Source organism: Pseudorasbora parva, chromosome 1, assembly GCF_024679245.1.
Source record: "Pseudorasbora parva isolate DD20220531a chromosome 1, ASM2467924v1, whole genome shotgun sequence".
NCBI lineage: Eukaryota > Metazoa > Chordata > Actinopteri > Cypriniformes > Gobionidae > Pseudorasbora > Pseudorasbora parva.
This window is the reverse complement of record NC_090172.1, coordinates 48605170-48620438: the sequence shown is the minus strand read 5'-3', so window position 1 is coordinate 48620438 and position 15269 is coordinate 48605170. Positions and strand designations below refer to the sequence as shown.

General features: G+C 39.5%; 2 protein-coding genes across 2 annotated transcripts; one reads left to right on the top strand and one right to left on the bottom strand.

The window, feature by feature from the left end:
• Positions 1–546: 546 nt before the first annotated feature.
• Positions 547–8206, bottom strand: ajuba (ajuba LIM protein). The gene is made up of 8 exons (XM_067444141.1): positions 4527–8206; positions 3415–3516; positions 3209–3276; positions 2669–2731; positions 2446–2576; positions 1131–1182; positions 984–1052; positions 547–856 (listed from the first exon to the last, which is right to left on the bottom strand). Exons 1-8 carry the CDS (start codon positions 6028–6030, stop codon positions 725–727), a joined length of 2121 nt encoding a protein of 706 aa, XP_067300242.1. The 5' UTR covers positions 6031–8206; the 3' UTR covers positions 547–724.
• Positions 8207–8610: 404 nt separating this feature from the next.
• mrpl52 (mitochondrial ribosomal protein L52) lies at positions 8611–9831 on the top strand. The gene is made up of 5 exons (XM_067451740.1): positions 8611–8693; positions 8943–9012; positions 9280–9347; positions 9504–9568; positions 9650–9831. Exons 1-5 carry the CDS (start codon positions 8660–8662, stop codon positions 9794–9796), a joined length of 384 nt encoding a protein of 127 aa, XP_067307841.1. The 5' UTR covers positions 8611–8659; the 3' UTR covers positions 9797–9831.
• The last annotated feature ends 5438 nt before the right edge of the window (positions 9832–15269 follow it).

Below are 15269 nucleotides of genomic sequence, written 5' to 3'. Positions count from 1 at the left end.
CCCTACACTAAACATAACACTTTAATTATTCAGACCAATAGCATACAATAAGATTACTCAGAAAGCTCTAGAAAAGGGACAATGTCCATTAATGAGTTAATGGGCCTAGTTAATTTAATTTTATCCCTGTTATTAAAGCATTAGTGTTTGAATTATATTTGAATCGCACAAGAAAATAACACTCATTCATACACAGAGAGATTTATTAATTAAAACAGATACAGGAATGTTTTTAATCTTTTGCAATCACTTTATTTAAAAAAAATTCTCTTAATAGGTAAACATGTTTAAGTGCAAAATCTTTGCTAGTGATATTAAATATAGGAAAATGTTAAGCAAAAAAATCCCTTGTTCTTTCCCTACAGCAAACAGTAGATATGGGAGTAAAACTGTTTTGTGATATTTCAACTCCCTCTAGTAATGAAGTAAGCAGGCGACAATAATCTTAAACTCGGAGAACTTGTATAGAAATATTTTGTTCAGCAGGATTCAGTTGCTGCATTTCCCAGCCACTAGGGGGGGATATAGTTTGTACCAGTGCTGGGATTTGCATTTGAAATGTACTATGACCTCAAGTCTCAAGTGTTTTCTCCTCTCTCCCTATCTTCAAAAATAGAGCTGGCATAGAAGAGAGACACATTAGAAAGGAAACAATTTACAGTGGTCACTCGTGTGCATATGAGAGTACAAAGTAGTATGTTGGTCAGGCACATTAGTTCTCATTTCAGTGTGTGTCGTGAGGGGGAAGGTTATGTGTGACGCACACTCTTGTCATGTGGCAAGAGTGGCAGAGGAGGTGGGAATCCAGAGGGAAGCACTGAGATCCAGGCTCATCAGACAGCTGCTTCCCACACTCCTGAAGAAAAGGAAGAGAGGGATTACAAGAGATGACAAGCCTGTGCGATAATGTAGATATGTTCTTATCTGAAATTCAACAAAATGATGACAATCAGCGTATCCAAACTACTTTCCATAATACCTACCTCACAGTGATAACACTCAAAGTGGTAGTCTTTGTTCATTGACACCACCCTGAGGATCTCCTCACTGCCCTGAAACACACAAAATCAAGATATTGGTACATTCTCCTGAATTCATCAGAGCTGTTAAACGACGAGGGAATTATTTACCTCAGCAGGTAAGATGGGTTGTAAACAGGCAGCGCATTTGGGAGCAAATGTCCTGAGGAGCAGAAATAAAAATGTAACAGCTTGCAAATGCAAATGTTTTGGGGTGCCCGATGATGATGAAACATACCGACACGGCGACACTATAGGAAGTAATAGCGGACTAGTGAAACTTTTCACAAAATATTTGTTTATTAAGTATTAAGTTTATTCAAATCAACTGGCAAACTGCTATGCTATCATTTAATTTCAAAATTACTGGCAATTTATTTATGGTTTTCACTAAAAGCCTTAAAGGGATTTTTTTTTCAACCAAAAATGATCCCATGATTTAAATCACCATCAAATCATCCTAGGTGTATATGACATTTCTTCTTTCAGACAATATCAGTTATATTAAAATTGTCCTGTCCCTTCCAAGTTTTATAATGGCAGTGCAAAATCTGAAGACCGGTTGACCGCCTTCCATATTCAATTTACAAAGAAAACGTAACGCCTCTCGCAGTTCAAAACGATTACGTGACGTCTGACTTCATCGTTGCGCCAGTTACGCCTTTTTCTGTAAGTTGAACAACGAAGGCAGTATTTTACTTTATATGGTGTTAAATATGGATATTTTTATTACAAAAACGCATCGCTTCAGAAGGCCTTTTTTATCACCCTGGAGCCATGTGGATTACTTTTATAATGGATGGATGGAACTTTTTTGGGCTTCAAATTTTTAAATCATATTACAATTTAAAATAACAGCTTTCTATACTTTATTTCAGCTATATATACTTTACACATTTAATTTATTCCTGTGATGCAAAGCTGAATTTTCAGTATCACACTAGTCTTCAGTGTCACATGATCCTTCAGAAATCATTTTAATATGTTGATATCAAGTATTTCATATTAATCACAGGGAACGGTTGTGCTGCTTAAAATTGGTGTAGAAACTAATACATTTGTTAGGATTCTTTGACGACTAGAAAAGTAAAACATTTATTTGAAATATAATTTTTTGTAACAATTTAATTTTACAAATCTGTCACTATACAGATGTTGTGCCACAAAGCCTGTGACTGGTACAGGCAATTGAGAATTTGACAGTAAACAGAAAAATAAGGCATGGATTAAGCTTAATACAATTTTTTTACCATCGGCAAAACAAATGATGTTGTATGTAATTCTGCCACACGTTTAACATAACAATGAAATATTTTTAGGAATGTTCAGCTCACGACTAAACCTCAATGGCAACAAATCTGGTACAAAGGGGTTAAGAGCAGTTGTTGATGTCATGTCATTTGTAACACTGTTCAGCCTAACAGACCTGTTGTAGTCGGAGACGCAGTAGACGTTGTTGAGGTAGTCCACTGTGAATGGCACTCCGTCCAAAGCCTTTGAGCAGACCGTACAGCGGAAACATCCTGGGTGATAAGAGTTCCCTAGAGCCTGCAGAATCTGAGTTCCACATACAGAGACAGAGAGCTGTGAAACACACCCTATACAACCTTCACACACTGACACCGAGACCTCACGCAAAGACCACAGACCTGCTCCAAGATGAGGTGACCACAAACACTGCACTTCTCAGCTGCCTCCTGGAAGCCTGAGAACTAATGGAGACAAGGTAAAGTTAGGAAAATTACTGAATATTCTTTAGAATTCCATTATAACAGCTTTTTAAAAAAAAATACAAAATATAGTGTTCAATATTTTACATAGAATTGCATTTAAAATATATTCTAAGAATATTTTATATGAAATATTACCATTATCATTAGTTTTAATTTAGTAAATATTAAATACATACACGTGTAAATATAAATATTTTAATAAAATGTATTGGTAGATATTCCCTAGAAATCATACTTCCACATCTTATTAGGAAATACCCATTAATATATGTTTGTATCTTGTACCTTTTCCAGAATACCCCTTGTTTTTGCTTCTTTTTTTGACTGCCAGATGCGCTCTTGGATAATATATATTATCCAAGAGCACATCTGTAACAATTTTTTTTAACAATATATAATATGAGAGACCACATGAAGTCAAAATAAAACATGTTTTTAGCCAAAAGTCATCCTTACCATGTAATCTTCCTTACAGTAAACCGAGCCATTGACATTGTAAAAGTCCTTGTTTCGGAGAGTTCGCCCTACAAGTAAAAACAAGATAAGAGATTTTCAGGCCATCATGAGGGATACTAACCTAATGAAGAGGTACTGAAATACTGGCCTTGGTTATATGACTTAGTAAGTGTTACATTACGGATTCCTGGCGACTGATAACTCACCACAGGAAACGCATATGAAGCAGCGGGTGTGATACAGGCTGTCCAGAGCCTGGCAAGCATTATCTGCACCATATACACCTTTACCACATTTCACACATGTACCTGAAAGCAATACAACCATAAATACAGTTTGAGTACACTATAAACAGATTCATCACAACACACACAACTCATTTAGGACAATGAGGTCATTATCCAATCATACCAATTACATAAAACACAGCGGCAGAGCTGTCTGGACTCATGTCTGTACCGCTTGATTCCAGCATTCTTCCCCCCTAAATATCAGCCAGTGGGTTTGTTTCTTGTAGTAACAGTACACACACACTGATAAACCTGACCTGAGCTGAGCTCCACAACCCCTTCATTACTTGAAAAAAAGGCTAATATTCTGTTGGATACAGGAATTAGATATTGTAATGTGTCGGAATGAGGTAATGTCTTAAACTTTACACAGGTGCTTTTCAGACAACAGGGAGGTTTCCTTGTCGCAACAAAGTGCTACACACACAGAAGGCACAAACACACACCCTACCCTCACAATTAAATGTGTGAGAGAGCCTTCCCTCAGGACTCAAATACCTGAGCTAAACAAGCACACGCCAGCACACGCTAGTGCACGCTAACACACAAGAACACACCCTCGCTCAAACTGTGGCTGGCCGAAAGCAGAGTGCGCTTATACACACACACAGCCTCTGTCCTACTGTATTACTCACAGCTCTTTGGCATGACCAGCGTACCACAGAGCCTGTAATTTAGGGTCATGCATAATCACTATGCTCGCTCTAGGCAGATATTTTTGACTTTGGAGTCTGTTCTGAATTCTATGTAGCCTTGGGTGGAGGGGTTATACATTCGCTCTGTGACTTAAAGTTAGTTATTATGGTTAGTTAGAGAAACGGGCTGAATATGGAGGTCGACTATGTATTTTTGAAGTCTGCTGGATGAGTTTTATGTCTTGATTTTTGCTTCAGAAAATGTTTGCAGGTTTTAGCAGGTCTGAAGCAGTTTTCATCTCACCACATTACTCACATCTACATTCTATCGCGAGAGAGACACATTATTAGTCATTAACAAACTAGCCAAATTGGATGAGGGATTGATCTCACCGAAGTACTCCTGTCTGTCCGCAGATAGAGACGACTCCCTTCCAGCTGACGGTTCTTCCAGGGATTTCCCTGGAACTCCAGCTGTGGCTGGAGTAGATGTGGAGCTTGCTAGAATGGTGGTAGATACTGGTTGCTCCTTTAATGTCAGACCCCCAAGTAACGCTTCTCCTTCCAGGGCAGCATCTCTCAAAAGCAGGCGGGTGAGCTCCTGCTGGTAGCGGGTTCCTGGCAAGTCGGAGTGTCGTGCCCTCTCGCCCACATCATCGCCTCTTGATCCCCGTTGGTCAACGGGACCCCATTCTGGTTCTGCTCGGTGGAAGGTTGCAGTGTGCGTGCTCAGCGCAGGTGGATACGAATGGCGGCTGTCGTGCGCACTTCCTCCCGACACTGCTTCAAGACAGTCCCTCCAAACCTCCACAGGGGGCACTCCAGTTTTCCCTGATGCCAGTACGGAGTACACCTGACCCGAGGTGGCACCACCGAGTTGGGTCGAGGAGAGCTGCAGCTGCTGGCCGGGCCCAGGTGTATGGCGGGTGTCGTAGCCCAAACTGATGCCGCTCGTCCGGTTACTGCTGCATCGACTTCCCATGGGACTCCCTCCGCCACCACCTCCTCCACTTGCAGTACTGCTCGCAAAACTGGACCGAGGGCTCGCCAACACAGACTCCTGCAAGCTGAAAGAAGAGCAGGGGCTCAACGCTGGTGCAGGGGGGAAGAAGAACCCCCCTACGCCACTGTCATGGGTCCTCTGCGGTGGATGAGAGAGGGAAGCAGGACGTCCGCTGTCCCAGGGTTCACCACCCGAACTCAAACGCTTGTAGAACAGAGCTTCCTGCAGGGACAAGCGCTTATGACGCTCTAAGTCGTGGAGGAAGCTGGGCTCCATGGCAGACGAACGGGCAGCCGAACTGTGCGTCGGGTACGGAGGTGGTACAGACGACAGTGGAGGAGGCTGGGCGAGAAGCTGTTGGCGGCGAACAAGCTGCTGGAGCTCCAGAGAATAACGGCGCTGCTTCAAGGCCACACGAGAATTCGGACTGTAAGCCCCCAGCGGGTCACCTTCGCATCTGGGTGAGTCTCCCCGTCTCAACTGGTCACACATACTGCGGCCCTCCACTGTTTCAGGCAAGTAGCATGATACTCGCTGCTGGGGCGACCGGCGCCGAAGAGGGGCGAGAGTAGACGGGTGATGTTCAATCCCAGGCCCGCAATCCTCAGGTACTACAGCTGAGGTGGTATTTGAGGGTGCGATTCTCTGAGAAGTGCCCACTTTGCCAGGTCTTCCGGCTGACTGTCCACACACCTCCACGGAGGTGGAGCAGGAAAGGGGGAACTGAGATGTGCTCACGGGTGCGTTGATCTGTGTCGCCGTTCCATTATTGGCATTGCTGCTATTACTGTTGTTATTTGAATTAGCCAAGTCATTTTTCTTTTTGCTGAATTTGACACTTCCAGAGTCACTCAGTTTGAGCTTTTGTTTTAATTTGCTGCCAAGTCGATCCATTGTGTTCGAATATAAGGTCACTTAAAATATACAAATTGAACTTCTCTTAGATGCCACCTGAAAACAACTAGTTTAAATAGTGTACTACATAAATACAGTGAAATACAGTGTGGACACAAGCATCATTCAAGTGTTTCAACAGCAGATGAGATAACAGACCAAAAGATATGTGACAACAATAACAAAAGTCAATAACAAAACAACAATAAAAAAACAACGAAATGTTAAAAACTAATACTTTCTGATGAGCTACAAAAAATAAATATTTAGCTTTGAAGATAAATAAAAACACTATGACATTTTCTGCAGGCTACATGTCGTACTAGTTAAACTTGAAAACAAGCAGTTTGTTTCCAAACTGTTTGCTTGTGATGAATTTGCTGGACATGCGTGTGAACAGGAGCATATTGATCCATTTGTTTTCGGTCCTTTTTTGCAGCTACTTGTGGCCTTGTCTTCGGCAGTAAGCAAATGAACGAGTGGGAACTACCGTCAGGCTTCAAAGAGTCTTAAATTCTCGTCCCAGACTCGCGCAGTCAACTGATCCATTCAAACGACGAGTCACATCCGCGACACTGATCCACTGCCACTGTTGTCGGAACCACTTGCAAGTCTTGTAATTAGTCTACCACTTGTTTTGTTTTTTGTCTCTGTTGACTTATCGAAACGGCACTGCCGGTTGTTCAAAAAAGAAAAAAAAAAGAAGAACAGAGTTTAAATGCTGAATCAATTTCCAGCGTGGTTTCCTTTGATTGTATTGGAGTTAAACACACAGGTTATGGGATACACCACGGCCCCTTCCTGCCTCAACTAGCGGCTTTCAAAAAGGCAAGTTGAAAACGTTTCTCTGTGCGGATAAACGAGTCGTCCGTTTCCGCGAACTCAAAAGCGTTTATTCCTCGGCCAAAAAAGTCCAAGGCATATCAAAGCCTCTTGTTGTCCCGCAGAATTTGCCCAGTCCGGTTTGAAAGAAAATTACCATTATTCCCCAAAAGTGGAAGTCTTCAAAAGCGCGTAACAATACAAAAAAAGCTGCAGCGAGTCGAAGGGAGGAAGTTCGCGTATCGCTCAGCCAAACATATTCGCTTAGATAAACACGCACTGCGCAGCATACGCCGGAAAACTGTGCTAAAATGTTCAACGTAGAGTTTCTTTCTTTCCAAATTTTTTCCTTCCTCCCCCTTTCTTCTTCCTCTGTGGCTTTTTTCCCCGACCGGAACACCTTTCCCCCGGGCAGCGCGCATGAATAGCATCCCACTATTTCGTCACACAGCCCAACTTCTTTAAACAGACTGTGCCCATTGGTTCAGCCTCTACTGTTTGGACTTACACAAACAACCTTGACATAATAGCACACTTTTTTTTTAATCTTTTGAATGAAAAGACATACATTAAGTTGGGGTAGTTTAATTAATTGATACATTTAAGGGACTTATATGTAGGCTAAATTAGATAAACTCAAAAGAAAGTAAAACGCAGACATGTATATAAAAAGATTTTTAGAGCACCGTAAGATTTTTATTACACATAACGTACCTACACGTGACGATACATCGAACAGGCGACATTTATTCGTCTTGAAACAATGTTTAAATATACGCAAACCTAAAATCATGTAAATGGCTCGAAGACCTTACATATTTTCTGTGTCATTTTTCTAACCCTAAGGCCTAATTGGTCGTGCCGTGCCTTTCGTCTCTGGAATGTGCGGAGGGATATCTCGAAGTTCCCTGGGACGGCGTGAGTCGGCTGCGTGTGTGCTTTTCGCGAGCGCAACAATGTAACTGCTTTTCTTTTCTTCCCTCGCGGAAAATACCTCTCACTGCTCCATAGTTACCAAGTGGCATAAATTCCGGTGACAACTGACCTGCAGTCGTATGGTTACTGTATTCAACCCCACCGAGACCCTAAAAAGACCCAGTGCTGTTCTTTTGTTTAAAACCTCGTTTTTTCCCTACCCCGGAGCTCCCTCCTCCCATTCTGGTCTTGTCTGCAGCTTCTCCTGCGGTTTTGGGGGAGCGCGCACAAGCTCGCGCACTGTGGCGAGTGTGGACTTGTCTGGGAGCGCACGCGGGAATGTTTCAGCGCTTACTCAGCACTGCTCGGGCCATACGCAGGAGGAGGAATGAAGGGGATCGGCGGTGCTGAAAGACAATTTAATATTTAAGCGGAAGGTGTGTAAAGGCGCCTCTGTGTCGTGTTTTTACAAGTCTTTGTCATCTTAAGACTGTAACATGAATGAAAACACATCAGTCAGTCATTTAAATCAATTTGTGAATAAAGCACTTATAAACATTTCGATTCTGTAGAGTATTCAAAATCTATTCTAAACACCAAATAGAAAACATTTCTATACATACGATACGATACGACATCATTAAACTCAACAAAAATTCACAGATTACACGTTGTAACACGTTTGTTTAAGTTTAGCTTATGTTTTGTTGTGACTTAGATCAAGACATGATTAGAAAGGCTGGAAATAAACAGTTTATTCAACAGGTGAATCTGGCAGGTCTGTGTTGTGTTTAATGAGACCACAGCATCATCTACTGGTAGAAATAAGTCACGTTGCCGTTTAGAGTCTGTGTTTTGTCCCTTCTGCTCGCCGTAGTTGTTGTAATCCAAAATGGCAGCATCCTTGAGGACGGTTTGTACCGCAGGTGAGACAGTTAGTCAAGATATAGCAGAATATGTATAGTTTGTATTTTGAACATGTCATGCTACATTTTTGCATCTTGTGACTGGTCTCAGGAATTAAATCTACACATTATTCTTTTAAAATCAGCGTCTGATAAATGTCCTTGCTGTTAGCAGCCTACTGTCAGAAAGTAACATTAACAACTGACGAGTGAACACTGAACAGTAATATTTTTCATAATGAGTAATCTTTATTTTCGCATCATCTACAGTGTCGAGGCAGTCAATACGAGCATTTTCATCGACGTGTGTGACCCATGCAGGAAAAAAGTGGAGACTGGAGTGAGTTTCCTCTGCAGTTGACATTAACAAATTGTATTTAAAAAAAGGAACTTAGGTTTATGACAAATAGGGATATTGGAGATTATATGAAATTCTGAATAAACAAAGATTATCTACAAATAAAATGTGACTTAATACCTGCTGGAGAAAAAACAACAACAATGCAGTCACATTTTTTGCATACATTTGTTATGGTTAATCTTGATACCAATGTTTAGGTTTGTTCAAAATACATACTCCATTGTCCTGCTCCCTTTTTGTCTGCAGAAATGGTTTAGCACGTGGCGGATCAGAGTATGGACCTTTAACAGACCTACCTGACTGGTCATTTGCAGGTGAACTTTGTTTTACATTTTCTTAACCAAAACCAACTACTTGGTGTTTAACAGTGTGCTTGTCAACTCGATTGTATGCATCAGTGATGTGTTTGTCAAACAGCAAATCTAAGGCTGAATATATGAGCTCTTTTTGTATAATTTGTGATTTTTCAGATGGAAGGCCTTCACCTCCACTGAAAGGACAGATCCGCAGACAAAAGCAAAGAGAGGAGTTTGCTGTAAGACTCTTTAATATTATTATCTGTTGGTATTTATATTCAGGAACAAACTTTGATGTATACATTTCTGTTTCCATTTAGAGAAGAGCAGTGTATCTCAATGCAGAGGTGGATGAAGGGATGAAGAAATGGTGTGAGAGGAAGGAAGCGGAGAAACAGAAAGAAGAGCATATGAAATCCTTATTACTGAAACCTAAAGGAAATGTATTATTAAAGGGAAAAAAATAAAGATACTTGGGGACAAAAAAAGCTTGTGCAGGGTTTCTGTTTCTAATGCTAAACACACCAACACACTGAAAGAATGCATATTTTCTTTTATGGTGATGGGAAATAAAACAATCACTTTTGTATTATTAAGGTGGTCATGCATTATTTTGTTGGAGGACTGTAAGTTTTGTAAGCAGGAGTTAAGTAGATGTTTTTTTATTTCCTAGACACTTTTTTGTTGCGGAAATATGAGTTTTGCTTAAGAGTGCAATTATGATAGGTTAAAAGGTTATAAAACTACAAACATTTGGACTAGATTTAATCAGTTTTACTGAATTCCTGTTTTGCGTAAACGTTTGATCTGGCTTGTTTTGTTGATTAAAAAAATTAAATTACTTGTATAAACTATTACAAAATACAGGAAACTGTATTCAAACTTTTGCTAGATACTCTCCATACAAATACATTTACACCCATGCACAGTTGGAATGCAATTAATCCAGTTTATCAATTTTTGATTTCAGCTGAAAGTGTTTGAGATGGTTGTGAAATAAGGAAAGTTATCCTTAATATGTGTTGTGAAAGTCTATTCGCATATTATGTGAAGTTTAAAACTGGAAAAACATTACTACTGTAAAACAATACATAGACTGCATTGCTTATAATACAGTGATGCTTTTATGTACGCTACCGTTAAAAATTTTAGGGTTGTTAAAATTTTATTACATTTACATTACATTTAATCATTTAGCAGACGCTTTTATCCAAAGCGACTTACAAAAAAGGGGAGAGCAATAGAAGCAACGAAACAAACAAGGCCAACAACCGGTAAGAGCTGTAAGAAGTCTCAATTAATTAGCACAGTACACTTTTTTAATTTTTATTTTTTTATTTTATTTATAGCCATCTACAATAGCCACCTACAACAAAAACTCACGTACGCAAAATACAGAACACTGGATTTTGATAGCCATGATTTGAAGCCATGGTATTATTCTAGAAGTCACTTTACTCACCTCTTACTATTTAATATTAATACTTTTTATTTTAATATAGATTTAAAAAGCAATTTTTTGGTGATGGCAACCACAATCCTTCAGAAATCATTCAAAAACATTGCTTATCAGTATTGAAAACAGTTGTGAGCTTAATATTTGTTGGAAACATGATCCATTTTGGAAAGATTTTAACAGTTTTTTATTTATTTATTTATTTTTTAATATAAATGTCTAAGCTGTTGTTCCAGACCTGTTTACATTTCTTTTTTCTGCTGAACACAAAAGAAGGTATTTTGAAGAATTTTTGTAACAAAACAGATTTGTTGACTACCAAAGCAACCATTGACTACCATAGCAAGGAAAAAACTACTATGGTATGCAATGGTTGTTCTTTTTGCTTGGTTACAAACATTATTCAAAATAACTTATTTTGTGTTCAGCAGAACCAAGACATTTATACAGGTTTGGAACAACTTGAGGGTGAGTAAATTATTGACAGAATTTTCATTTTTCGGTGAACTATCCCTTTAAAAACAGACTTGGAAAGATTTAACGTAATGTCTCGCTCCACTAGGCTGCAGTGTTTCTCCATCCATTTCTGCGGATCTTCTGGCAGCCACATGTATGTGTTTCTAACCTTGTCTCTCCCAAGGTGGGATAAAAAAAACCGTTCCCTGCACATAATGCAGGCTGAATATTCTCTTTTTCTGCTTTCTGTTTTTTTCTTCTTTTTTTCATTATTATTATTATTGCTAATCTTTTGTGGTCATCTGTTTTTTCTCTTCTTTAACAAAAATGTGCTGTTTTAAGACAGATTCCAATATAGCTACCGGCTAACATCAAGATGAGACTATTGCCATACCATCTCCTGCCTGAGAAAGTAATTAAGGGTGTTGCTATAGTGACTCTATTTTATATTAGCCGCAAAATGCCATTTCACTTTTCAGAGAACATCTGAATCTTGAAAATCGATCAGTGCGGATGTGAAATATAGGGGAATTTTATGTTAATCATTCTCTGTACAGTAGCCTTTATCGTAAACATTAATTTCTGATCTCTCTCTCTCTCTCTCTCTCTCTCTCTCTCTCTCTCTCTCTCTCTCTCTCTCTCTCTCTCTCTCTCTCTCTCTCTCTCTCTCTCTTCCACACACACACACACACACACACACACACACACACACACACACACACACACACACACACACACACACACACACACACACACACACACACACACACACACACACACACACACACACAGGTCTTCCTGCTGATTTCAGCAGCCTTTCTCCATAATTATGGCTCCAGTTGCTGAACTGCAGATTTTTTCCTCTGGTGTTTTACTGGACCCTGGATCAGATTCAACCATTTTTTGTCAGCACTATGAAACCATTTTGTTTAAAATGTAAGCTTTAAAAAAAAAAAAAAGGTTTCTCTCACTCAGCTGAATACTTATAAACCACAGTTATGATTACATATATTTTATGTACATAGATTTAAGTTTTTACCAGTTTTACTAATATCCTCCTGATCTGTGTAACTCAGAAAATAATATTGTTTAAGGAATTGAGACAAATCAAGGTTTTATGTACTCATCTTTCACATATTGTTTGGTTTTCACCAACAGATTTTTTGCCTTTGTTAATTTCCCCGCCTTTCTCTGTCTCTCTCACTATGTCGCTCTCTCATGTTGTTTTGGTTTTCCACAGAATGAGATCCAGATGTTTTATGAAGTGGAGGAGGAGAGAGAGCAGAGGACAGGAAGGGTAGGGATTCTAGGGAAGGAACGAAAGATGAGGTGAATGTGCAGTCCTTAAGCATACATAGAGGAAAAGACAACAACAACAAAAAAAAGATGGTGAAAGTTGAAAGCAGACAAGAAACAAAGTATGGAGCAAAAGTGTGTGATGATGGCAGATTGACAGGATATGACACAGCTACAGTTACAGTATGTGTTTGACCTAGGGTTTTGGATAGAGCAATACACTTCCTTTACATGTAGAGATAGAAAGATTTACTTGATATAGATTTATTTTCTCCTATTTCATATGAAGCATAACCCAATACTAATTTCTTTTTAGTAAATAAGTTACTAACTTTTGAACTGAACAAAAAAATTATATATATATATATATATATATATATATATATATATATATATATATATATATATATATATATATATATATATATATATATATATATATATATATATATATATATATATATTCACTCTTTGTTTACATTCACTCTCAGTTTCATAATTTTATAATGAATTTTCCAATTCAAAGTTTGAGACTGGGACAAGAGTAAAACAATCAATAATATAGGCCTGCATAAAAGGCATGGCAAAGTAGCTGAAAAGTAACAAATACAGAGGGCTCCAAAAATATTGGCACCCTAAATATAACCAAAACTGAATCTCCCCAGACCCAATGTAAAACTTTAGTTTCCACCATACAAGTTTTAATATGAACTTTATGTAAAAATAAGAAAAATAGAAATAATTTTTAATAAAAATCAAGAGTTCAGATCTGAAGAAACACCAAAAGGGGAAAATCTACAACATTCTGCATTGTGGATTTTAATATGCATATAATGCAAGTACAGAGCTGAGAGCACTACCCTCTTATTAGTAGATTTATTATGAAATTACCCAACATATTTACTAAAAAAACATGTGAGAGGTAGGGTTTTTTGCAAACGAGCTTTCTGCGTAATTCTTGCTTTTCTTTTTTTGGCTGCTGATTCAGGCCAATTTATGACTTATGGTGTTATGGTTGCTTGCTTTTCCAGTATACGCAACTATAGCAGTGGGCTTCTCTAAGCCACCTGCTTTCCTGCTCCTCTCCTGCATGAACACATTTACAAAGTCTAAATTGCAAGCAACTGTCCAGGCCACGTCCTGTTCGCCAGCTCAGCGTGTATGTGGGCGTTTGTGTACTTTTTCCCTGGCTACCCCACAAGACGAGAACCAAGCTCACCGAACATGACTGCCAGAGCTCTTCCCCACCACCATGATGAAAGCCAGACTTCCTGTCCTGTCCTTAGCTCATCTGTCCATCCAATAAACAAATTCATTTCTATGACTGTTTTAATAAAATAAAATAAAAATAAGCATGTATTGCAAAGAACAATCTCTTGCTATGCATGTTTTAGAAATCTACCCGTGGAACATTAATAATAATATTAATAATGGCAGTCATAATTTCTAGAAAATCTAAACCGGAAAACATGTCATCTGTATCATGTTGAATTGGCATTTTTTTTTTTCATCTGACTAATACACTCTCACTGCTTTACCTATTTAAACATAATGCACAAAGTAACAGAGTGAAGATGGATTCAAAGACTAGGGGAGAAAGAGAAAGAGATTTGAAAGGGAGGGGACAGGAAAACAGCACAGAGATGTTTGTGGTGGGCCATTAAAAAACTCCTTATAAAAGAGAACAATTTTGCTGTGTGGAGAAATGGGGGGAGGGGGAGGGGGAGAGACGGGGGGGGGGGGGAGCGGAAATGGTAGAGTGCTGTTTTTCTGACTTTGTCAGCTGGAACAGTTTTAAAAGACTTCAAAGAAAAGCGTACGCTCCTCCTTCACTACAAAGTCATATGCCTCTCTGCCTGGTCCCTTGTTCTCTTAGATCTCAGATATGAGGACACGTACAAACACTCATCAGTTTTCTGTCCAAAACAGATAGATAGATTGCAGATATAATAGCTTCAGTTCTTCTGGGAAGGCTTTGCACAAGGTTTAGAAGTGTGTTTATGGAAATTTTTGACTATTCTCCTAAAAGCTCATTTGTGAGGTCAGGCACTGATGTTAGACGAGAAGGCCTGGCTCGGAGTCTCTGCTCTAATTAATCCCAAAGGTGTTCTAACAGGTTGAGGTCAGGAGGACTCTGAGCAGGTCAGTCAAGTTCCTGCACACCAAACTCGCCTTCATGTCTTTATGGACTTTGCTGTGTGCACTGGTGTGCATGTTGGTGGAAGGGGGTATTTCCAAACTGTTCCCACATAGTTGTGAGCATGAAATTGTTTAAAATGTTTGAAGCATTAAGAGTTCCTTTCACTGGAACTAAGGGGTCAAGTCCAACCCCTGAAAAACAACTACACCATAATCCCCCCTCCACCAAACTTTGCACGTGGCACAATGCAGTCAAGCAAGTACCATTCTCCTGACAACCGACAAACTGCCAGACAGAGAAGCATGATTGGTCACTCCAGAGAACACATCGCCATTGCTCTAGTGTCCAGTGGAAGCGTGCTTTACACCACTGCATTCGACGCTTTGCATTGCACTTAGTGATGTAAGGCTTGGATGCAGCTACTCAGCCAGGAAATCCGATTCCCTGAAGCTCTCTTAGGCACTGTTCTTGAGCTGATCTGAAGGCCACAAAAAGATTAGAGATCTGTAGCTATTGACTCTGCAGAAAGTTGGCAACTTCTGTGCACCGTGCGCATTAGCATGCGCTGACCCCGATCTGTGATTTTGCTGTT